Below are 23,850 nucleotides of genomic sequence, written 5' to 3'. Positions count from 1 at the left end.
TTAAGAGGACGAGCAGAAACTTAATATCTGCATGGCTATGGATCCATATGCATGAACATATATTGGATTGTTTTTTACTGAGCTATTGTGTCTTCATGTCTGTCTTATGATCATTTGACAGTGATTTATGATTTTAATGCCAAATAATAGCACAAAGTATTAATACAGACTGAGAAGTGTTGTCACATTTCTTTGGTTAGAGGTCAGAACAGAATAATGTATGGTGTAAACATTTCAACATTTCAACTAATTGAAAATGTCCTGGCTGGTGAACTGGGCCCTTTGTGTGAAACCAGCCCTCGACAGTGCTGAGGCAGTAGCTTTGGTACAGCAGCTTGCCTGCAAAATGACATTAATGGGAATGTAGCTCTTGAGGGCATGGGGTCATTTTAAATGCCTCATTCTTACCTTTCACTTGGTCTTAGTTTCAGTACCAGACCTGTAAGCTTTCTGCCCTAGAGCACAAGTGTCAACAGTCTGATCTTGCAGAAAATGTAACCCATTTCCTCAGAGCTTTCTCCCAACACTGAGGTCTTTATTTAGAAAATGAATTATTGTGAGGAGTCAAGGCCAAGAAAAGATAAGATAAATCTTTATTGTCATTGCCACTTCTCAAGGAATAATGAAATTTAAGGTGCAGTCAGTGTGAGGCATGTAATTAAGACAGGAAATAAGAACAAACACATAAAATAGTAGTAACATAATATATTGTCATGATCTGGTCCGGAAGGGGCGACTCTGGGTCCGAGATTGTTGTGTTGCCAAGTATCCTGACTGTATAATTGTATAAAGCTGCCCAGTTCGTCTCTGTTTGCTGTCGGATCATTTTTACTTGATGTCTCCCCTGTACTGTTCACCATGTATTAAAACCCTGTTTTGTTACATTGTGCGTATGCGTCCTTCTTCCTCGCCATGTCCAATCAGCGTGACATATATGCAAATTACCCCGGGAAAAAATATAAGTACAAAAAAATATAAATTTATGTGCTGATATTATCAGTGAGAAATAGAAACTGAGGCAATGATGGAATGGAAAATACTTCAATCAGTTTTTAGGTTTGAATATTTATCATTGCACAAGTCCAGACAATTGGGCCCATCCTCCAATTAAAAAAGATGCTGCTTTTAAAATTTTATTACACAAAAACATTATAAATTCATCTTTTGTTTTTGAAGTGGAATGTAACAACATACACTGCAAGTGTAATTTAATGGATGTGAAGCCTACGTACAATTTTTTACAAACCCTCCTGGCACCTTTACAAACTTTAAAGTGAATGTGAATGTACTAAACACATACCTGATATGTTCGTTTCATTCAAAATAAAATATCAAACACCAGTTTGTTGCATTTGTGTGAAGTATTTTTAATGTTTTTTTTTATAATAATATAATAATGATTTTAGTGTTTTAAGTAGAGAAGAGAGATATTGATAAAAATATTGTTTGTCTAATAGCGAATTAACAATTAATCTTACTGAAGCACTGAACCAAATAGGTGACAGTTTTCACTGTTATAATTATGAACAATGAGGAGGAGCCATCTTCTGGTGTTTATGAACCAGACTAAGATCATAATCATGAGTCTCTTAAATAAAGATGAATATAGAAGCTGGTTTATCTCAAATCGTTCACAAGTGATCAACATAACTTTTTGTAAACTTTCAAGCTGTAAACTGATCATTTGTATCCTTTTGACAATAGAGATTTCAGTTCTGTAGTCTGTCACTAAGAACGATTTTTGGTCTTACGTTCATGTTCCTTAGGGATAACAAGTTCATGGTGTTAATTTTGCCACCAGCCTTTTTGGATGTACTCAAAAGAAGATATTACACTTATCCACATTGTTGATTTCCTGTTTCTTCCAAGACTTTTTGACCGTGCTACTCTGTGCTTTCAGGACACCTTCCTTGTTGACAGCTTTAGCTTATCAAATCCAACATCAGTTGATCTCCATGGCAACAGGTGTCCCGCCTGCTTTGAGTGGAAGGTTGACCATGCTCATCCACTTTATCTGGTGTAGCAAATCCAATAGCAAGTATAGTCCACATTTAGTGGGTTAGACACTTGCCTATGAATCAGAAAATGACAGGTTCAAACCCTACTTACTACCATTGTGTCCCTGAGCAAGACACTTACTCTGGATAAGGGCATCTGATAAATTGACATAAATGTAAAACGTACTTTAAATGGGAGCATGTATAACTGTCACCTGCAGCAGCCCACGTTCTTCATGAAAGTCATGGTGTCTTTGGTCTTTATGTTGTCTATGATGTACACTCCATGTGGCTTTTGGCATCGGTGGAAGCCTACTTCATCTCTATCATGCCTGTCCTCAGAATATATTGTCCTCCCTCATGAGTGGCTATTTGCTTTCTGATGACCTGTGTAGGCCTATGTGCTCATGTGATCCAGTGCTGGCAACACCAACATTTGCCCCAAACGGTTGGTGGTTACTATACCGGAGATCATTCCTGGTACTTGGGATTCTATAACTTTGATGAGACGATTCATGACATACAAGATCGGGATAATGGTACAACCAACAACAATTGCCTTCCTACACTGACTGTTGCCTTGATGTAAAAATGGTGGCACTGTACTGCACCAAAATAGCTGGAAAGTGGTAAGTCTAGCAAAAAGTGCATCAGAAAGAGCGAACATCATTTGTTCTTTTTTCCTTATCAAAGACAGCTAACTCACTATTGAGACGGCACGGATGATAAACTCGTCTACTGTCTTGGATCAGCATTTTCCACTTACATGCTGTGCACTAATGATTCATCACAAACTTGGTCCCAACACTGAACATTTCTACTCCTGCCAAGTCGATGCCCCCATGCAACTCTGTGCCATAATGTCCCCGGTGACCTTATAGCATCCAGGAGAGAAAAGAAGTGAAGTTATGGTAATATGCCCACGGAGGCTGAAAATCCAGAGCGTCATGGTAATTCTCACCTCTCTGTCATGGCTGCAGTCAGTAAGCACAAAGTGCTGATGCAGGTCCTTCACAAATACACTGCTTGTAACAGCAGCTGCGGAATAAAAATGAGAATCAATTCTGGAAGGAGAAAACAATTGAAGCGCTATTTATTTCCCCAGTGTAGCGGAATGAATCATAGAGGTGTTTCATGCTCAAAATAAACAAAATACATATTTTATTGAGATTAAGATGTCAGGATTAAAATATGTGATTAAATTCCCAATAGAGCTGAATGCTTCTGTATAAATGTCAGTGACCCCACAAATGTGGTGCAGTATGGTATATGTACATGAAACGTGACAGTGAAGAGAAGTGCACAGCACATGGTGCACACAACAAAGTGTGTCCTCTGCTTTTAACCATCACGCTTGGTGAGCAGTGGGCAGCCATGACAGGCGCCCAGGGAGCAGTGTGTGGGGACGGTGCTTTGCTCAGTGGCACCTTGGCAGATCTCTGTCTTTATGGCTGGTTTTAATTAGTTAGTATTTTGCATTTTAATGAGGTTCATCATACACGCTAATCTAATTTTAAAACACTGTCAATAACAAATAATTACTATTGCTGACAGCCAGGTGTCTTTGTTAAACCACAGAAATAAGGTCAAATCAATTTTCCAAATGAAAATACACAAACCCACTTCCACTTTTTTACTACCCATCTATCTGAGCCAGATTGAAGAAGTGAAGTGAAGTGGACTGCAATCCCATAGACGAAGACAAAAAGATTATAACCAAAACACAAATATCAGCACAATAAGAAACAAATGTATGAGTGCATCAGTGAATCAACAGAGAAATGTTCAAAACAGGGAGAAGTAGCAGCCATATCTGAGCCTCCAGGTTATAATATTCAGCTTGAGGTGGCAGCTGCTGCTTGGCCCTGCTCTGTTGGAGAAGATAATAATGCTCATTCGGATTCTCAGGCTGTGCTGGCACGAGAGCGTCTTTGAAGGTGTGCTCTGAGCTCCATCTAGTGGATGCAAACGACACACAAGGAGATGTAATCCAAAGGGCCGCCGGCCCTCACAAGTGGGTATGAGCAGCTAAAGGTAACCTGAAAGTCCAGTATACAGACTAGCCCTTTGCAGGAAATATTAAGAGTCCCCTGGATTGGCTTCAGGGTAACATTGTAAATAGGATCACAAAAACATGTGAAATCAGATAAATTAGGTTTGCAACTGAACACTTAATTACATAGAATTTATCTAGTATTTAGTTTCAATTAGCTGTATCAGCAGACTCAAAAGAGAAGGTGCAAAGGATTCCCCAGTGATCGCTGGTAAAGCGCCCACATTTTAACCTTTCCAGGCCGACCAGCCTCATGCTCTCCGGTTTGATTTTGGCCCCGTTTATGGCTGTCCTGATGTAAACACGGTCAAACCGCAGACGGGCGGGGAATGGTATTTCCTTGTTGTCATTGGTCACTGTGTCCCAGGTGTACCTACAGTTCTCAGGCTCTCCAAGAACCTCCCATACATCAGAGATTCCTTCTGGTAGACCTCCTAGCTTCTTGACCTGTCACAACAAGCAATATGTAAATACTCAAAGGAACATGAGAATTATTCATTTGGCATTTTGAATCTTCAAATAGCCTGTAAAGAACGGAACCAGAAGCATTAAGTTATTAAATGCACTAGAGCAGAAAAAAAGGAAGATCAACCTCCCAGTCCCTCAGGTTTGTGTCTCCTCCAAAAATGACAGTCTGGTCATCTGACGTCTCTCTCATCTTCTTCCAGACCCTGCGCAGCTGGTTCATTCGCTCCTGTGAGCTGGTTTTGCAGCTCTCCAGGTGAGAGGTCATCACACACAGCTGGTGACCTGAGAAGCTCAACTGACAGGAGACAGGGAGGTCAGCACAAAACTAAAAGAAACCAGAGCCTGCAGCCAGTGGATCCTAAAATCTGGTACTTGTGAAACCACGAAACATCTCAATTAGTGACAATGACAGTCTCTTTGTCACTCTGGCAATTACTAACAGTAAAAAAGGAGGACAAATTATTTTGATTTGATTAAAGGATTAAGGACCAAACGAAGACAAAAGTGTTAAAAGCATTAATGATCAAGGTTGGATTGTAATTATTTCTGTCTTTCATGTCTCTAAAATACACCCATATATCTTCATGCAACTGACTTGTGCCATAAGCAGGTTCCGAGACATCTCCGTAGTCGGAAAATTCACAATGCTGCTCTGCTGGAGTTGTACTCTGGACTTCCTCAGCAGCACACCTGTAAAGTACCCGTCTGTGTTGCCTGGAGTGAAACGAAACGAGGAATCATGTTATCAGTCAGATTACCCCCTGAGATGCCATTACTGCATTGCTATGATGTTCACCTTGAAGAAACTCATAATCAGGCAGGACCTGCTGGAGAATCTCAAGATATGGCGGAATGAGTTCCTGCAACAGAACAACATCCGACTTGACCCTACAAAGAACAGACCAATATAAATAAATATATGCCAGGAAAAAAAACATGATAATACTTTTTTTTTTAGATGTATTATGGGAAAAATATTATTTAATTGGCAGGGTCTTAGATTAGTTCAATTAACAGTAAATAAGCCCCTCTGACATCCAGACTTGATTCATTTTAATATTGATTATGAGCTAGAAACAGAAATAGAAAAACATCCATCACAATCCCTGCCCAGGACGTACTTTCTCAAGTATGAGAGCAGTTTTGAGACACGCTCTCTCAGATCCTCAACATCAAGGCCATCTATGTTCCAGGTTAATACGGTCAGACTGCTCGGGTCTCCTTTCTCATCTTCTACAGAAGGTTGGTCCATGGGACGTCCCAGTGACTGGTCTGGCAGTGGCTTAGCTGGAGAAGGCTTGGCGGTTTCTCTCATGGCATACTGAGCTCCAGGAGTCTGGGTGGAGGCGTCTCTTGTTGAGAAGTGTCGTGTTTGCGTTGCTTGGGCCTTGCTGCTGTTTGTGAGGAGTGTCTCAGTCTGGGTTGACTGGGTAGACCAGAATGTGGGTTCCTGCATGTTCGGAGAATGACTCAGTGACCTCTCGTTCTCTGTACTGCATTTCTTCCTCCTCTGTCTTCTTTTTCTAGTTGAATTGCATTGGCTCCTGCCATTTTTCAGTGCTTTTGATGTTTACTCCTGCATTTATTCCCATAATGTCAGTGCTATTACTACAAGACAAACAGAATTCCCATTTATACAATATATCTGCACAAAACACGCTAAAAGACACACAAATATATATATACAGACATACACATGCATAGACCTAACTTGGAAGCCTAAGTTCAAGAAATCAGAAACCAAGGGCACTGGACCCTGTCATGCTAGGTACAGCCATAATCCACATGATGCATCTGAAATCTGGAACCCCTGACAAATGGACATCATCACAGTGAAATATTCTGTAACAGCTGTTTACCTTTGCAATACAGGACCATCGGCTGCTTCAGCCATGTTTATGATAAATGTCTGAAAAATAAATTGTGAAATGCTGACATCAAATGGATAATTAGACTGCACTACTATTTACAATTTATGTTGAATATAACATTATTGTAGTTAACGTCATTGTTGTTGTTCTAGACGTATAATAAATGTATCAATGTATTAACATGTACATGTTATTTTAATTATTAATCATAATAATTATTCTTTCTATTAATGCTGTGGTTGTTATGGTTGATTATAAATATAGTATTTTACCTAAATTATCTAGTAAGAGTTGATAACAGTCCATTAACTGTAGGTTTAGATCTGTTTAGATGTACATTGCATATCGGCAGTTCAACTCAGGTCACTACTTACACGTCAGCAGCCGGCGGTCAAAAACAACCATCTATCAATAGGAATGATCGCTTTAATGCACCATCTGCAACACAACTCCAGATCCTGCCTTTCTCTCTGTCCATTCGACTTTAATCTAGGTTTCGATTCCCAGTGCTGGAGGGGCGTGAGCGTGTCGGGCGTCGTGACGTCAGATCCGCCTGAGCGTGTGTGCTTATGTGTTTATGTATCTCAGCGGCCTCGCACCTCCCTCTATCCCCCATAACACACACACACACACACACACACACACACACACACACACACACACATGATAGCAGATATAACGCCTAAAATAATTTAACTATTTATCCACCCATCCATCTTTTAACCTGCTTCTCCGGCTCCGAGTTGTATCTGGTACTTTTATCAGCACACTCACACACGCACGCATACACACACACAGAACTATGAATGAACACATGTGGCGTTATGTACTTAATGAAAAAAGTGGAGACCTGGCCTCCACAGTCACCGGACCTGAACCCAATCCAGATGGTTTGGGGTGAGCTGGACCGCAGAGTGAAGGCAAAGAGGCCAACAAGTGCTAAACACCTCTGGTGTTGAACTCCTTCAAGACTGTTGGAAAAGCATTTCAGGTGACGACCTCTTGAAGCTCATCGAGAGAATGCCAAGAGTGTGCAAAGCAGTAATCAGAGCAAAGAAACTAGAATATAAAACATGTTTTCAGTTATTTCACCTTTTTTGTTAAGAACATAACTCCACATGTGGTCATTCATAATTTTTATGCCTTCAGTGAGAATCTACCAACGTAAATGGTCATGAAGATAAAGAAAACACATTGCATGAGAAGGTGTGTCCAAACTTTTGGCCTGTACTGTATAGGCGAGTTGTACATAATTCACTTGCAGAATCAGCTAACACCTTCCGTACTAACACATTTACAGCATTTATCAGATGCCCTTGCAGTCAGTAGTTACAGGGACAGTCCCCCCCTGGAGCAACTTAGGTTTAAGTGTCTTGCTCAGGGACACAATGGTAGTAAGTGGGATTTGAACCTTGGTCTACTGGTTCAGTACTGGCACTGGCCAGTAAATCGATTTGTACATACGTCTACACGATCAATGGCTATAACGTGTTACTACTATAAACAGTAATAATTCGCCTAACCATATACCTCTAACTCTAACTTGAATAAACGCAACCGAATATGTACTTATTTGTTTTTATTCATTTATTCGATTAAAGAGGTCACGTGTGTCCCTTGAGAGCCCGACTAGCATCACGCGTCGCGGCTCAGCCACGTGTCCGGATCCACCCTCCTCCGAGCCTCGCATCCAGCGTCACCGCTGCGTCTGCCGGCTCCTCGCATCCCGACAGACGATGCGCCTCGTTCTGCCATGAAGGTGAGGGGACGCCTTTTCCTGGATATTATCACGTCTAGTCACTGATGTCTTAACGGTCTGATATGATGATGATGATGATGATGATGATTGTTATTATTGCGGTTGTGTGATGGTAACATTATGTCTGCTGTCATGTCTTATCATAATCGGTATAAACTGCACTGAATCTCGTGATCATGTCGAGCGTCATTATTCCTGTGAACATTTACAACAGGGTGTTGCTTATCGACTGGGCTGTGGCCTCCATGGCAACAGGGAGCGATTTGGGGATTTCATGTTTGCACACCCGCTGCTATTGTGATAAGTGAGCTTTGTGTTTGTACGGTTTGCACAGTTTTATCGGCAGACTGGTTTAAAATGGGTGTGGATTTACTTATCTATTTATCCATCAGTTCATTTACCTGAAAGTTTAAAGTGTTTTATTATTACGGTGCATTAATATTCTAATGGAAAAGCGCAGAGATTTTGAAACACAGATCTCATAATTCCCATTAAACACTGAGACGACCACGAGTTACTTGTATATTGCTGATACAGTACATTTAATTTTTCTGAAATCAGGTTAAATAATTAGAATATATTGCGGCTTTCGGCATTTTAAAGGTCTTGCCTGTTGTAAAATAGCAAAGGTCCTTCGTGGATTTTGTCTTTGTACTTCCTTTGCACGAGTCACCTTTCACTTCGTTAAATGATATTTCCAGCAGCTCTAGCCTCCACAGCCTTTGGTGAGGGGACGAATTGGGTCGACAGTCTCCTCTGAATGAGTCATTGCGTGCTGTACTCATCCCCCTTCGACAGGATGGATCATCAGCAGACTGAGTGACTGTGCAGCCCAAATGTCAGAGCTTTGTGGGTAAATGTACTGCCAAGGCCCCTGCCATTGCGATTAAGGCCTAGTCAAAAGCAGTGAACTTTGTGAATTTGTGTCGCTGTCTTGTCTTTTCTTCCCAGAGAGACACACAGATGCTTGCCTGGTACTTCTGAACAGCCACCCAGCAAAAATGGGAGTTTTACTGTTCCTCTACCCACTTCTGCACATTCTGAGAGGTACAATGCAAAATCTATTCAATATTTTTGGGTGGTATTTATCATAACAATATTACATTTTCACCTTGTAAGTGTTGGTGTTGTAAGCATGCTTAGTAAACTTCTCCAACCTGTTAAGAGATGTGCATTACAGTCCCCAAAATCATGTGTAGCTAAATCACCATAACAGAATCACTCCTGACATTCATAATTTTTACTTTCACATTGCTCCTCACCTGCAGGTGCACTGGCAGGGCAGTGCTGGCAGGGGGCATCCTACTCAGAGACCATCATCTCCCCAGACCTGAAGAGTCGCAGTATCCTCCGGGTCCCGGATATCACCTCTTTGGCCCAGTGTGCTGGGGCCTGCTGTGACCTACCTGGCTGTGACCTCGCCTGGTTCTTTGAACGTCGCTGCTATGTCCTAAACTGTCAGCGCAAGGAAAACTGCGTCCCCAAACAGCGGCCAGGCACAGACTCCTACATGGTCTTCCTGCAGCGAGGCCCTCCACAGACCCTAGTGCTGCAGTCTCTGGTGCGAGGAGAGCCGTACCGATGGCCCCATGTCAACAGACACCATGGAGCAGAGGCCCCCTTGAAGCACCTGGCCCTGTTTCAGGGCGTTCAGGATCTCGACAATGCTGACCTGGAATACCCAGAGAATTATAGGGCTGCAGAGGAGGAAGAAGAGGGTGATGTTATGGAGGGGAGGGATTATTTGAAGGAAGGCCTGGGGCTTCCTGAATGGTCAGACATCCAGGGCAGAGAGGGGATGAACGTGTCGGATGCTGAGGAAGTTAAGAATAAAAGTGCTTTGCAGGACCTTATGGGGATGAGCTCCCCCTCAGCCATGCAGAATGAAAGTGGACAACAAGTGCATACAGGCACCACCGTGCAGACCTCAGCTGCTGTGCCAGTGAGTGTAAGTTATCTTCTTCTAAGGGTGGTGGTAGCCTGGTGGGTAACACACTCGCCTATGAACCAGAAGACCCGGGTTCGAACCCCACTTACTACCATTGTGTCCCTGAGCAAGACACTTAACCCTGAGTTGCTCCAGGGGGGGACTGTCCCTGTAACTACTGACTGTAAGTCGCTCTGGACAAGGGTGTCTGATAAATGCAGTAAAATGTAAATGTAATCTTCTAAAACCTGAGAAATCAGCACCACAGACAGCAGCACTGAGTTATTCATTGATGTACATAGTGGTGCTATGTCCTTTCATGTTTCCTTTTTAGGGACTAAAAAAATCAATACAGCTAAAGAAAACAAGGCAGGTTTGTGTTAACTTTTTTACAAGAAAAAATGGTCTTTTTCCGCTCTGTTGACTAGGAGCCTGAAAATCAACTAAACTCACTTCCGAGCCCTGAGGCGTTGACTCTTCCCCAGAACGTCACCACAGATCTTACCCAGCTGAGTCAAACGAGGAGGCCGACTCCCCCTCATCCTCAGATGACAGTTCCTACTGGCACACCCCAGGCGGCGATCATAGAGTCAGGTACTGCTGCACTCGGCTGTGCTTAAGCTCCTATTACTGTTGTTCCTGCACAAGACCGACCTCTCGCCACCACATCACTGCTGTGCGGGGAATTGTAATACTTCCTTTTTTCTTCAGCCTTACAGGTGTCCATAGGAGACCCAGTCGACTTGACCCTGCCACTAAACACTGTGGTTCTGACAGCCTGCGCTACACCAGAGGCTTCAAAAGGTACAAAATGCACAATGCTATATGTCACAGTGTTTTTTTTTCTTTCTTTTTGTAATTCTATTTCCATTCTTCTTTAGAAAGCCCCTACTTATATGACTGGAGCTGGGTTAACACTCCTGAAGACCACAGTGGGGTTATGGATGGCGAAAACAGCAAGTCGGTCAAAATATCAGGGGTATAAACTGCTACAGTTACTACAGTCTACAGCCCTCTAAAACGTCATGTCCTGTGATCAGTATTAGTGTGTCAGGCTGTACTTTGTTTGAATACATTTTAAATATTTGATTTGCGGTCTGTGTTGTGCGGCAGCTATCTGAGGGCCTTTACACAGTGAAGGTGAGTGTGACGGGCCAGACCTCTTTTGGAGAGAGCTTTGTAAACATCACAGTGAGCTCAGGTATGTGGTTGCATGGTGGAACGCTCTCAGGATCCATTTTGCTTGGATTCCATTAGCACATTATTGACCCGAACTCCAATTTTTGTGACAGGTCGTTTGAACAAGCCCCCGAAAGCCATAGCCTTTCCAGAATGTCAGGGTCTTCTTCTTCCTGCTGACTCGACTGTTGTCAATGGCAGTGGTATGTATTTAAGTTAAATTAACAAGCATGCTGTAGTAACAGTGATGAACGTGTCGTTTTAGTCCTTCGCTCATCTTTTACTTTGTCCATATTTACTTCTCACAGAAAGCACAGATGATCATGGGATTGTCAGGTTCCACTGGGAACAGGTCACCGGCCAGTCACTAGGGAACTTGACCTCTGCTGAAACACCGGTTCTACACCTGCGGAACCTGATCGAGGGAGAGTATACCTTCAGGTGTTAGTCTCATGCGTAACCTCTATATTGTCTGTTTTTCCATTATGTATTGTACTGAGACATCAATGGCTGGCTTTCATTTTCCATCCTGTCCTACTGGTTTTTATACTCGTGACAGAATCCCTGGTGAATAATTGAATTAGTTCTGACCTAATTAACTGTGTGACCTGGTTTCTCTGCAGGTTGACTGTGACCGACACTGAGGGGTTGACGGATTCCACCACGGTCTCAGTTAGAGTGACCCGCCCTAGTCAAGACAGTCCTCCCGTGGCCAATGCTGGTCTTGATGAGGTCATCACTCTGCCCCTAGACCACCTGATTCTGAATGGAAACATGAGCAAGGATGACCTCTCCATAAGCAGTTACCTTTGGACACTTCATCCCAACAGTCAGGCCAAAGCAGTGACTCTGCAGGTGACTCCACATTTTCCCATACACCTAATAACTTGCCATTATAGAGCAGTGATGGGATGTGACACCAACCACGTATGGTCCAAATCCACCCCCGGACCTTGAAGTGTAGAGTCAAGATTCTTAGGAGGACAAGACGTAGAAAACTTTTCCATCACTTAATTATACTATCTATATTCACTATCACATTTGCTAAAATATAAAGGTATAATTGTGTTATTCATGTGTGGCAGTAAACAAAGAGTTATAATGGCAGAAGGAAGACAGTCCTACACACTGCAGTATTAAGATCAAAACCAGATTCTATTAAATAGAATAACAGCAATGGGTTTTCATGCCTAATTGTATACCTTACATATGTTGTAGGGTGTGAGAAGTCCATTTCTTCAACTGTCTGGTCTACAGGAGGGTCAGTACACCTTCCAGCTGACTGTTGTGGACTCCGGCGGCCAGGAGAACTCCTCCACAATTACAGTCACTGTGCTGCCTGGTAAATGCAAATCTTTGTTTAAAACAAAACTAGAAAGCTCATTTGTTCCAGCTGAAGCTCGAGTGTACACTATAATGAATCTTTAGGGAATGGTATGGGTTTTAGGGAATGGTATGGGTCACTAATATTAGATGAAGAATCATGGGATCAGCCATTGCTGTTAACACAGGCTTTTCTGTTCTTTCTCTTAATGAAGAGAACAGGGCACCAGTGGCTGTTGCAGGGTCAGACAGGCAACTGATTCTCCCTGTGAGCAGCGTTACACTGGATGGTAGCAGCAGCTCTGATGACCAGGGAATCTCCAGCTTCCGCTGGGATGTAATCAGGTAAAAATGTCCCCATTCACGTATTTTGTTCGTTTTAAATGGCCCCGTGACTACTGTGGTTTTGTCTTGGTCTCTTGCTGAAGTGGCCCGCCTGGTGCTAAGATTCAGGATGCTAACAACGCAGCAACTGTGGTGACAGGCCTAAGAGCAGGAACCTACAAGTTCAAGCTAACTGTGAAAGACCAACATGGCGCAGCAGACAGCGCCTTCCTCGCTGTTACACTTAAAGAAGGTAAGAAGCCCAGCAAAAGACATTCAAATTAAGGAGCATTGCTTTCTGATTCGATTATTTTTGCCTTCCTGTTTCGAATGACCTTTTAGCCAAAAGTCTACCTCTTGTGGCCCACGCTAGTGGCAGCCACACCTTGACACTGCCCAATAACTCCCTGGTGCTACGGGGTTCTGTGTCCAACAGTGGCCCGGCCAACATGTCCTTCCTGTGGGTCAGAGACGATCAAAGCCCCGCTGCAGGGGTCAGTCATCTTTCTAATTTCTCTCTGTTTTTGCCCCGGTGGGACATTTCATCACACACACATTAACATAACTATCATTCCAGGATGTCCTGTACAGCTCCGAGCACCAGGCCTCCCTCTACCTGGCGAACCTGGTGGAGGGAACGTACCTGTTTCAGCTGAGGGTGACTGATGCTCGGGGACGTTCGAGCTCTGCGACTGCCACTGTGGAAGTGCGCCCTGGTAAGAGATGCTTTGCCCTGTGATGCCATTCATATATCAACATGTGGCATGGAGCAGAGTATGTGATGCAGATAATGATCATGAATGTTTTGTAATGAAGTTCCAGTGAATACTGAACATATATTGTGCCCTTTTTTTCATGACAATGATAAAAACATAGAAACCTGAATATGGTTTTTAAGCTTAACATAAGCTAATGTTTCACAATTCCAGAAGTAATGATCTGAAGCATTTTTGTATGGGTTCTACGCTGTCTACTTAGACCCTCGCGCGAGAGAGGAGGTGGAGCTAGAGCTGCAGGTGGGCGTGTCTCAGGTGAGTCACCAGCAGAGGGACACCGTGCTTCGGCAGCTGGCCGCGCTGCTGCATGTGCTGGACAGTGACATCGCGGTCAAAGGCCTTCATGGCCAGTCAGATATCAGGTAATCATTCAAACAAACAGACACACATGCACACTTAAATAAAGGGCCGAACAACTGAGTCGAGAAGTGATGCTGATGAATTTAAAAGATACTCGATTATTAATCACAGGAACATGACAGGGAAGTGGAATCGGCTGCTGTGGCCTAAGGCCTAGCGCAGCACCATTAGTGCAGGACAGTGCATGCAATATGTCCTCAAAAATACAGTAGCGCTGAATATATCAATACTACAGTGTGTGTTGTCTGTCACCTGCTGAGAATGGACTTCGACTGGGGGGAGGTGTAGTGGCAGGAATAGTTAGGCTGGTGATAGGTCCTTAACCGGGTGTTTTTTTTTTAGGCCGTCTGGGTTATTGTGGGAAGAAGACTGAAGACATGCTTTTTGGGGGAAAAATAGTTGGAGGTTGGATGTTGCTGAGGAAGTTCTGTTCCAGAGTCTGAAGTGGCATGGAAAAGTGGCATGGAAGTTTGAAGCTGGGAGGGGAGCTTTAGCCAGGTTCTTGTTTAAGCGGCAGTGAAGATGCCTCCTGTTACCACCCCTGTTTGCCTGTACAGTTCTCAGCAATAAAGATTATTCTGGTGTTCACCTGACCAACAGTCATTGGCCCATTTTTTCCCACTGAGTCACCGCAATATGCAAAATTTCAGAATTAAATTAATTCTAAATCATCCAGGCTGAAGCCATTGTGACCCTAAAACAATTTTGTGCCAAAATTTTGAAATATTTTCAGTCTGGATACCACTTGACCAATGAAAATACCAGGTCAATCAAATGTGTGCCCGTACATGGACTGCTTCAGGTTATCTGAAAAGATTTTATACACATTTAGGCTTTCCTTTTACATAAACACTATTGCTTGGTAAAACAGTGAGGACATTTGTCTTAACATGAGTTTCTTTAGGAAGGAGACTCAGGGTATTTAACAGCTCTATTGCTTTGTGTTTGTTTGTGCAGCACAGTGATGAGGTTCTCAGTCCAAGGACTGGATGGAGTGATTCCTGGGCCTAAACTCACCCATTTGCTGAGGACCCAGCTGCTGAAGGAAAAGACAGACTTTCTGCTATTCAAGGTCCTCAGGGTCGACACTGTCAGTGAGTGCCAATCAAGTTGTTAATTGTTCTATTGCCTATTGATCGGTTCCCACCAAGCTGACTGCTTCTATCCAGCAGATTAATTACCAGTACCACAAACCATAATCCTAGTCATGGCAGAGGTTTTCACGCTTTTTTCATACCCCTTTGTCATGCCACATCAGTTAGGAGAGTTTAATTTGTAAAATGATTTAACATTAATACAAGTTCCCCTAACCTGTCTATGGTCATGCAGTGGCTAGAAATGGCTGTAAGTGTATTGGTGTCATCACAAGGGGATATTTTTCTGGAAAAATGCTGATGCGACTTCCTGTTGGTGCCAAACATTGTGGTTGGTGAATGGCATTTAGTATTTACAGCTACAGACACCGAAACAGCGCATTCTGTGGAAATCTCATTGTGGGACGGGCTGGAAGTGGCTGTAATTCTGCACTCAAACTAAGACTCATATAAAAAGAAAAAAAATTAATGTTAGGGGACCTTTAATAATGAGAACATAAATACGGCTCAATGGCCTAAAAAACACATACATAAAACCAGGACGTACACAGCACAACATACACGCTTTACTGGAGATTGTGGGCCAAACACAACTGCCAATGAATTCCAGGAGCTTCACAGCATTACACCCTTAAAATACACTGATTTCATTTTTTTTTTTTATCAGAAACTTTGCTTTTGAAAGACAAGTTAAAACACTATTGGTATTTCATTTCTGTGTAAACCCTAAATGCAAAAAAAGTTTATAAAAAACTTGTTCTTATCTACTGATGGACGCAATGCTTGTCTTGTGCTGGTGATTACATCTGTATCAGTGTGCCTGCTCCACTGCTCTGGCCAAGGCCAATGTGACCCTGTCACTAAGCGTTGTTCCTGTGACCCACTCTGGATGGAGAACCCTTTCCGGCGACTTCTAGACAACGAAGAAAGCAATTGCGGTGAGATGTTTTCAGAGTAGTGGTGATATCACTTGATGGTGACAAGCCCACCATTAAATAACAAGTATACTCATGAATCGAGTAACGTGTTAATGTGCTCTGGTTCTGCAGAGTGGAGCGTGCTCTATGTCATTCTCACTGTCTTTGTGGGGGTGGTCCTCATTGTCTCCGTCAGCTGGGCCTGTTTTTGCTGCTGTAAAAGGTACAAAAGTGATACAGAATCTATGGCCTAATAATGTGATAATTATCTTTGGTTAATATAATAGTATATAATGTAAAGATGTTTTGGTGGTATCTTTAAGATAAGATAAAATAGGATAAATGGAAATGACAAATAAATAGCATAAAGACTATGCCATTCAATTAATATAACTGTATACTATACAAATAATCAGGAAATATAACCTTCTCATTCAATGTGCTTTCTTTATTTTCATGACCATTTACGTTGGTAGATTCTCACTGAAGGCATCAAAATGAACACATGTGGAGTTATGTACTTAACTAAAAAAGGTTAAATAACTGAAAACATGTTTTATATTCTAGTTTCTTTGCTCTGATTCCTGCTTTGCATACCCTTGGCATTCTCTCGATGAGCTTCAAGAGGTCGTCACCTGAAATGCTTTTCCAACAGTCTTGAAGGAGTTCCCAGAGGTGTTTAGCACTTGTTGGCCCCTTTGCCTTCACTCTGCGGTCCAGCTCACCCCAAACCATCTCGATTGGGTTCAGGTCCGGTGACTGTGGAGGCCAGGTCTCCACTTTTTGTTACATGTTTTCATTCATAGTTTTGATGCCTTCAGTGAGAATATACCCTTGTAAAATAAAGAAAACACATTGAATGAGAAGGTGTGGCCAAACCTTTGCCCTGTACTGTATGTATGTGTAAGTGTGTGTACAGAGTGGATATATACATGTATTACACATGAGAAATTGCCATGGAGTATTAGATGTGTGTGTTTGTTAGTCTATGTAGTCAATGAATGTGTGATCAGCTGCAAGGTCTTTGTTGTTGAGTCTGACAGCAGTTGGAAGGAAGGACCTTATGATATAATGTTGATAATGTGTTTTTGCAATAGGAGCAGACGCACAAAAGTGAGGAAGAAAACTAAGTACACTATTCTGGACAACATGGATGAGCAGGAGCGGATGGAACTGAGGCCAAAATACTGTGAGTTCTTCAATAAAAAGATCCTAAGGTATGCAGTAAAAATCATTATCACACAAGCTAATTCACGACATGGCACTGGTCTCCTCCAGATATCAAACACAGGAGCACAGAGCACAACTCTAGCCTCATGATGTCTGAGTCTGAGTTTGAGAGTGAGCAGGACACCCTGTTCGGCCACGAGAGGTCAGAACGGCCCAGAAACCGCTGCACTGGGAAAAATGGAGACGCGTTCAACTTTCGCCCTGTAGATGGGTGACAGCCGGCCAGTCATGGTTTTAAAATGATATCAACCAGCGAGTGTGACTGACGATTTGGAGATCGCTGCAAGTGGCACTGCGACTTACACAATCAAGCTGAATGTGTGGACTCCACGTGTTGGAGACTGCCAGGGATGCTGAATGTAAATAGGATTGTCTCCACACATATCTGACTGGGTTCCTGTGCTAAAGCTAGTCAGTTGTGAATTGCATATTTCCACAATTGTGTGCCATTTTCTTGTTTGTGCAGTTTGTTGTACGCTGGATAGATCTACATGGCTGCCTCGGCACATGATGTAATTATGAAATGGCTGAATACAGTTCCACAAAGCTCTGGACTTGACCTCAACATATATATTTAATAGATTCACAGGGCTACAACTTCGGTCAGTTTAAAACTATTGGCAAGTAATACAGTAGGAAAGCATGCAGACAGTTATGAACAGTTATGCCTCTTCTGTACAACTTATAAAAGCATTTATTTCTCATACTAGTTCCTTAACATTATTTTAGACATGACCTATAGAAAAAAAGTCAGAGTGATATAACTGATATATTCAGAAATATTTTGTAATTCTAACTAAATCGGATATTTGCATTTACAGTACAGCATGGCAAGATGTTCAAATGGTTGATAATATGAAAGGTCATATTATAACATTGTCTCCTTTGGGGTGGTCAGTGTCTAAAATCATGAAGCTTCTGATGGCAGAGCTCCATTTTTCAGAAATTAATTTTATCCAAATGTAAGAATTCTCAGGCATTTTGTTTACTATTACTGGATTTATGTGACTATGTTTTAGGCTCATTCCCAAATCTGTACAACTTATGTTCAAATCAAATATTCAAATCAAGACATATAAATAAATGAATTTCTAAATAAGCGTAATGCGTGGCATATCTTCCCTAGAACTGGATTCATGCATTATCAGAGCAAGACGATTGAAATACTCTTAATGCTGGTGAGGAGATTTCCATTAAGACATTAACATGTTTTCTCTTTGAAATGGTCAATAAAAGAATTGACAAAAATGATTTCTACAATTATTTATTTATTTTTAATTACACAAAGACAGTGTTTTTAAAAACAGCAACACAAACTTAAGATGACAAATGAAGGACATGGTTTGGCAACATACTTTCATCATATGAAAATAATCACGTTATTATTATCAGCAGAATAATGCAAAAAATAAACAAGTAAACCATCTCATTCAATCTAAGTCAGATCGTTACAAAACGTATAACAATTAATACAATTAATGATTCACATCATATGAGACACAGTGTACCAGTACACACCAGTAGCTCTATTTTAAGTAGTTAACTCTATTAGCCCATTAATGTGCTTTGTGCTTATATTCAGGTCTGCTGGTCATCTAGATCTCTGTTCTAAATGTAGCTATTGTGTACCCATAGTAACATGTTATATCTACATGCCAATCTGTGGGTATTAAAGAGGGTATCATTGTATCATTGTGACATATCATTTACCCTATTTTAAAGAAATAGAGAGAAATCTTGAAACCATGAAATCTGCATTAAAACCATTAATAGGTTGGAAGAGTTAAGAACATTTCACTCAATTTAGACAAAGGTCTGAAATGCTGGAATCACAGTGTTCTGTCACAATGTTCTGATTACAGGATGATTGCTTTTTTTATTGGATGCTCTGATTTTGTTTTTAAATGTCTTCCTCCACTGCACATAAAGGGTCGGGGTTAGAGGGTGAGACCCCCAAAACACATGTACTTCACATCCAAGTACTCATCAATGCCATACTTGGAGCCCTCTCGCCCCAGGCCAGACTGCTTGACTCCACCAAAGGAGGCCTCTGGGGTGGATAAGAGACCCTCGTTGACCCCCACCATTCCAACTTCCAAATTCTCTGCTACTCGCCAAATCTGGCTGATGTCTTGGGAGTAGAAATATCCTGTTCAACAATTAAATAAATGGGGTTTAGCTGCACTTTGGAGAACCAGACCACCAAAAAAAACATCATTTTGAATGAACAAACCTGCAAGGCCAACATCAGAAGCATTGGCAATAGAAAGAGCTTCCTCCTCTGTGTTGAACCTGCCGAAGAACAAGACAGCAGGAGAAGACAATTGGATGTGAATATATCCAGCATTCCAATTTAAGCAAATAACCCGATGTTAATGCCGGTCTACTTACTTAAGAACAGGCACTAATGGCCCAAAGGTCTCTTCACTTGTGCACAACATATCAGTGGTAACATTGGCCAAGAGAGTAGGTTGCATGAAGGATCCCTCCAAGCGCTTCCCACCCCTGATTATGGTGGCTCCCTGAGACACGGCATCCTTAATCTGATGTTCCACCTGAAAAAAGTACAGATTTACACCAGTTAACAAGTCACTTGTATGCTGAAGGAAAAGACAGACTTGCTGCTCTTCATTGGGGCAAATCGCATTGCCCATTAATTGTATGATGGACTATTGTTTGGTCCCCACCATGGCACTAAAGTCATAGAGAAGGCACTGGCTTGAACCAATGCTACATCTAAACTGTACCCACAAAGAAGGCAGAAAATGTTTCATTGATTATTATACCACAGTTAGGTGCAACCTAGTGATATTATTAAGTATCAATCAAACAGCTCAATTTGTCGTTTTTTCATGATGTGAGCAAGGCACCTTCTCAGCGGCGCGGATGTTTATGAGAGGCCCCTGGGTGGTGGTGGGCTCAAAGCCATGGCCCACTCGAAGTTCAGCATCCATGGCTTTGCCTAGCTTCTCCACAAATGCATCATGGATCCCACTCTGCACCAGGAAGCGGTTGGAGCAAACACACGTCTGCAGGTGACGAGGAAAAAAAAAAAACTTGCTAAGCATCGATGGTGCAGGTCAGGGTAAGTGTCCAGGTGCCACGGAGGAACTCTTACTTGGCCTGAATTACGGAACTTGGAAGCCATTGCTCCAGCAACAGCCTTGTCCACATCTGCACTGTCAAAGACAATGAAGGGGGCATGTCCACCCAACTCCATGGACACTCTCTTGACTGTACCTGCTGCATGTTTCAGGAGAATCTGATTCAATGGAATCAAAGACCAAAAGAAAGAGATGAGCTGTGGCAAACAAATGATAGTTTCATTAAGTTCTAAAATGTTTTTACCTTGCCAGTGGCTGTGGAGCCAGTAAACGAGACCTTCCTAACAAGAGGGTCTGTGCATAGGACCTCCCCCACTGAAGGGGTTTTCTCTCTGGAGCAGGGCACCACATTAAACACCCCCGGTGGGATCCCGGCTTGTGTGGCCAACTGCAGAGGAAGCCGTTTTCACTCTGAACATATAATATTCATCCGAGCATGAAAACATATGTCAACACTAACCTCGGCTAAAGCCAGTGCAGAAAGGGGCGTGTCTTCTGCTGGTTTCACCACAACAGTGCAACCAGCCGCCAGGGCTGCACCCACCTTCCTGGTGATCATTGCACTGGGAAAGTTCCACTGCAAAACACATTTGGAGCAGGAGCTTTATATTCAGCACACACACTCACACACACTTTTGTTGCTACACTGCATTATACATAGACACACACTAATGCAGAGGACACATTTTGTACACTTGCTAAGTATCACACTGACAAAAACAGTTATATGGAGATACTCACCGGGGTGATGATGGAGGCCACGCCAACTGGCTGCTTGATCAGCAGGATTCGACGGTCCTTTGCAGCAGGAGAGACGACGTCTCCATACACTCGACGAGCCTCTTCTGAAAACCACTCTAAGAAGGCGGCAGAGTATGCAATCTCACCGAGAGACTCCTTCAAAGGTTTCCCCTTATTTAGTTAAAAAAAAAAAAAACGTTGTTATAATCAATACCACAATTTTCAGTAAAATTATTATTTAACATTAATTACATTGTATAAATAATTATTATTCAGTAACATTATGAATAACGTTCAATGACCCGTAAAGCATTAGGATGACAGCGATAAGCACATAAATGAAACACCATCTCAGATCACTTTAAAGGGACCGTTACTCACGCATTCTGCTGTGATCAGCTTTGCAAGGTCCTCCTTGTGTTGTATTAAGAGATCGAACCATTTCCGCAGGAGACCACTCCGCTCCTATGATTTGGCAAACATAGGATCACGTGGGTATATTCAAGAGACCAAAAAATAATAATAAAATAAAATAAAAGAGGCTTTCAATTCATTGTTTCATTATCATATTTCCTGTGGACATATGGGGTGTGTAGAATGATTAGAGGAAAGTTATTATTGTTGTCATTTTAAACCGGACCTGGAAGCCTTAGATTCAGCACACACACACAGAGCAACTACATTAACTATATTCCATTTACATTTACAGCATTTACCAGACGCCCTTATCCAGAGCGACTTACAATCAGTAGTTACAGGGACATGTCCCCCCCTGGAGCAACTTAGGGTTAAGTGTCTTGCTCAGGGACAAAGTGGTAGTAAGTGGGATTTGAACCTGGGTCTTCTTGTTGATAGGCGAGTGTGTTACCCACTAGGCTACTACCACAACAAATGTTGCTGCTCATATCTGCTGTGTCTTGTTCTCTCCCCGCACTGCTGAGCGATGGAGAGGACGGAGAGGGGAAATAAAGATGTCTGGTCTTCATTTCGAAAAACACAGCATCACAATCGCTACTGCCTGACGTCACGCATGCGCAGAGCAATATCATAGTAGGCCACTGAAATGTCATGTTTTAGGCACCGTGGGACAATGTTACGCACATTTATTTTCATATAAACACGTTAAAACGTGGAAACCAGAATGCAGCAGAGTGAAAAGTGCGGTGTTGCGAGTACCTTGGCAGTCTGGCACTTCCACGACTGAAAGGCTTTATGCGCGGCTCTGACGGCGTCCTGCGCCTCTCGGGCTCCGCAGTCGGACACCTTCGCCAGCTCCTTCCCCGTGGCCGGGTCCAGAACCGGAAACGAGGACGCGGCGGACACCCAGCGGCCATCGACGAAGCCCTGGCTCCGGAGCAGCTGAGGGGAGACGCCGAGGCTGTGGTGTCCGCGCAGCGCGGTCTCCAGGCCCGCCGAGACCTGGCGGAGAAAAGCCGCACCTCTCAACTGGCAGAAGGCGCCCATCGCCCGGGCGGAGCGCTGGCGAAATTTTACGAGACCGGATGAGCGGGTCGCAAATCTGCTGCCTTGCGAGGAATGCGCATTATTTCGCGAGGCTACATTTGGCTCGTTTGGCACCTTTCTGTTCCACCTTAAAAAAAGAAGCCTGCAGTTCCACTAAGCAGCCAGTAGGGGCGCGTCCTTCTTTCTAATCTGTATTTTTACATTTACATTTACAGCATTTACCAGACGCCCTTATCCAGAGCGACTTACAATCAGCAGTTACAGGGACATGTCCCCCCCTGGAGACACTCAGGGTTAAGTGTCTTGCTCAGGGACACAATGGCAGTAAGTGGGATTTGAACCTGGGTCTTCTGGTTCATAGGCTACTACCACTTTAAAACAAAATTTAAGACAAACTTCAGCTCTTAATTGATGAAACGCTTGATTTCTGACCACACCCAATAAGACATGTCAGCATGTTCCTACTTATTGATTATCGTTTTGCTTATGCCCTAACCAAGGCTCGTTGTCCTGCAGAATTCCTCATTCGTTTCCAAACGTAGAGAATCTGATAGAAGTTGTAAGCAAAACACATGGCATGAATAACTTTGATATGACATTTGATATTCCCTGAACCCTGAAAGGCTTCCTTTCCTCCATAAGCAGTGGTGGCCTAGCGGTTAAGGAAGCCGCCTCGTAATCTGAAGGTTGCCCACTGAGTAAAGCACTGCTCCCTGGGCACCTGTCATGGCTGCTCACCAAGGGTGATGGTTAAAAGCAGAGGACACATTTCGTTGTGTCACCGTGTGCTGTGCTGTGTATCACACCAGATTTCTACCAGAATACTCTGGCATTTTCAAACTATGTCCCCATTGTTATGGCCTGTGCATCAATAGAGGCCTCCTTCCTCCTCCACCTTCTTTATTTCCAAACGCCTAGAGAATATTTTGCGAATAATTAATAAATGCATTAAAGGCTGCAGTAATATTTCTCATAAACCCATAATCTGGTCCTGGTCACTCCCAGAGTCTGATTCTCTAGATGGATTGAAATAAACAATCCGACAATGTAATTATGAAGCAAAGGAAGACTCTATATATCTCAGGGGTTATAATAAAAATAAAATAAAAAAAAATAAATTCTGGTACTCTGGCCTAATCAGTATATTCTCCTGCTGTCGGATCCTCTAGACGTTTTGAAATAAACGACCTAAGGAATTATGAAGGAAAAAACCATCCTCGCTTCAAATGTTTTTTTTTTTTTTTTAAGGTGGACCGGAAACCC

General features: G+C 42.7%; 3 protein-coding genes across 12 annotated transcripts; 1 reads left to right on the top strand and 2 right to left on the bottom strand.

Moving 5' to 3' along the window:
• Window positions 1-614: 614 nt before the first annotated feature.
• Window positions 615-6,855, bottom strand: tdp2a (tyrosyl-DNA phosphodiesterase 2a). 4 transcript variants are annotated; one of them, XM_028980097.1, is made up of 9 exons: window positions 6,764-6,855; window positions 6,378-6,427; window positions 5,640-6,126; window positions 5,315-5,406; window positions 5,114-5,232; window positions 4,643-4,813; window positions 4,428-4,497; window positions 2,959-3,035; window positions 615-2,871 (listed from the first exon to the last, which is right to left on the bottom strand). In XM_028980097.1, the coding sequence occupies exons 3-9, from the start codon at window positions 5,972-5,974 to the stop codon at window positions 2,815-2,817; spliced, it is 921 nt and encodes a 306-aa protein (XP_028835930.1). In that variant the 5' UTR covers window positions 5,975-6,126; window positions 6,378-6,427; window positions 6,764-6,855; the 3' UTR covers window positions 615-2,814. The 4 variants fall into 4 exon arrangements, 3 of the variants coding, with proteins under 3 accessions (XP_028835930.1, XP_028835929.1, XP_028835928.1); XM_028980096.1 differs by having other exon boundaries at window positions 615-3,035; XR_003749781.1 differs by having other exon boundaries at window positions 615-3,952; window positions 4,428-4,813.
• A 1,167-nt stretch (window positions 6,856-8,022) lies between these two features.
• Window positions 8,023-18,526, top strand: kiaa0319 (KIAA0319 ortholog). Of its 7 annotated transcripts, none has more exons than XM_028980680.1 (22): window positions 8,023-8,148; window positions 8,850-8,997; window positions 9,100-9,195; window positions 9,417-10,096; window positions 10,504-10,669; window positions 10,787-10,879; window positions 10,957-11,054; window positions 11,189-11,276; window positions 11,368-11,457; window positions 11,563-11,695; window positions 11,878-12,109; window positions 12,473-12,596; window positions 12,793-12,922; window positions 13,006-13,154; window positions 13,244-13,395; window positions 13,479-13,617; window positions 13,880-14,039; window positions 14,995-15,131; window positions 15,947-16,069; window positions 16,181-16,271; window positions 17,146-17,237; window positions 17,327-18,526. In XM_028980680.1, exons 3-22 carry the CDS (start codon window positions 9,150-9,152, stop codon window positions 17,491-17,493), a joined length of 3,090 nt encoding a protein of 1,029 aa, XP_028836513.1. In that variant the 5' UTR covers window positions 8,023-8,148; window positions 8,850-8,997; window positions 9,100-9,149; the 3' UTR covers window positions 17,494-18,526. The 7 variants fall into 7 exon arrangements, 6 of the variants coding, with proteins under 6 accessions (XP_028836513.1, XP_028836515.1, XP_028836510.1 ...); XM_028980682.1 differs by having other exon boundaries at window positions 8,850-9,001; window positions 9,417-10,090; XM_028980677.1 differs by having other exon boundaries at window positions 8,850-9,001.
• Window positions 18,527-22,732, bottom strand: aldh5a1 (aldehyde dehydrogenase 5 family, member A1 (succinate-semialdehyde dehydrogenase)). The gene is made up of 10 exons (XM_028980683.1): window positions 22,300-22,732; window positions 21,505-21,588; window positions 21,124-21,294; window positions 20,843-20,959; window positions 20,627-20,770; window positions 20,397-20,540; window positions 20,149-20,307; window positions 19,670-19,833; window positions 19,512-19,570; window positions 18,527-19,427 (listed from the first exon to the last, which is right to left on the bottom strand). Exons 1-10 carry the CDS (start codon window positions 22,585-22,587, stop codon window positions 19,216-19,218), a joined length of 1,542 nt encoding a protein of 513 aa, XP_028836516.1. The 5' UTR covers window positions 22,588-22,732; the 3' UTR covers window positions 18,527-19,215.
• Window positions 22,733-23,850: the final 1,118 nt, after the last annotated feature.

This window comes from Denticeps clupeoides, chromosome 5, assembly GCF_900700375.1.
Source record: "Denticeps clupeoides chromosome 5, fDenClu1.1, whole genome shotgun sequence".
NCBI lineage: Eukaryota > Metazoa > Chordata > Actinopteri > Clupeiformes > Denticipitidae > Denticeps > Denticeps clupeoides.
Note: the sequence above shows the minus strand (reverse complement) of the source record. Positions and strands in the feature narration are given on the sequence as shown.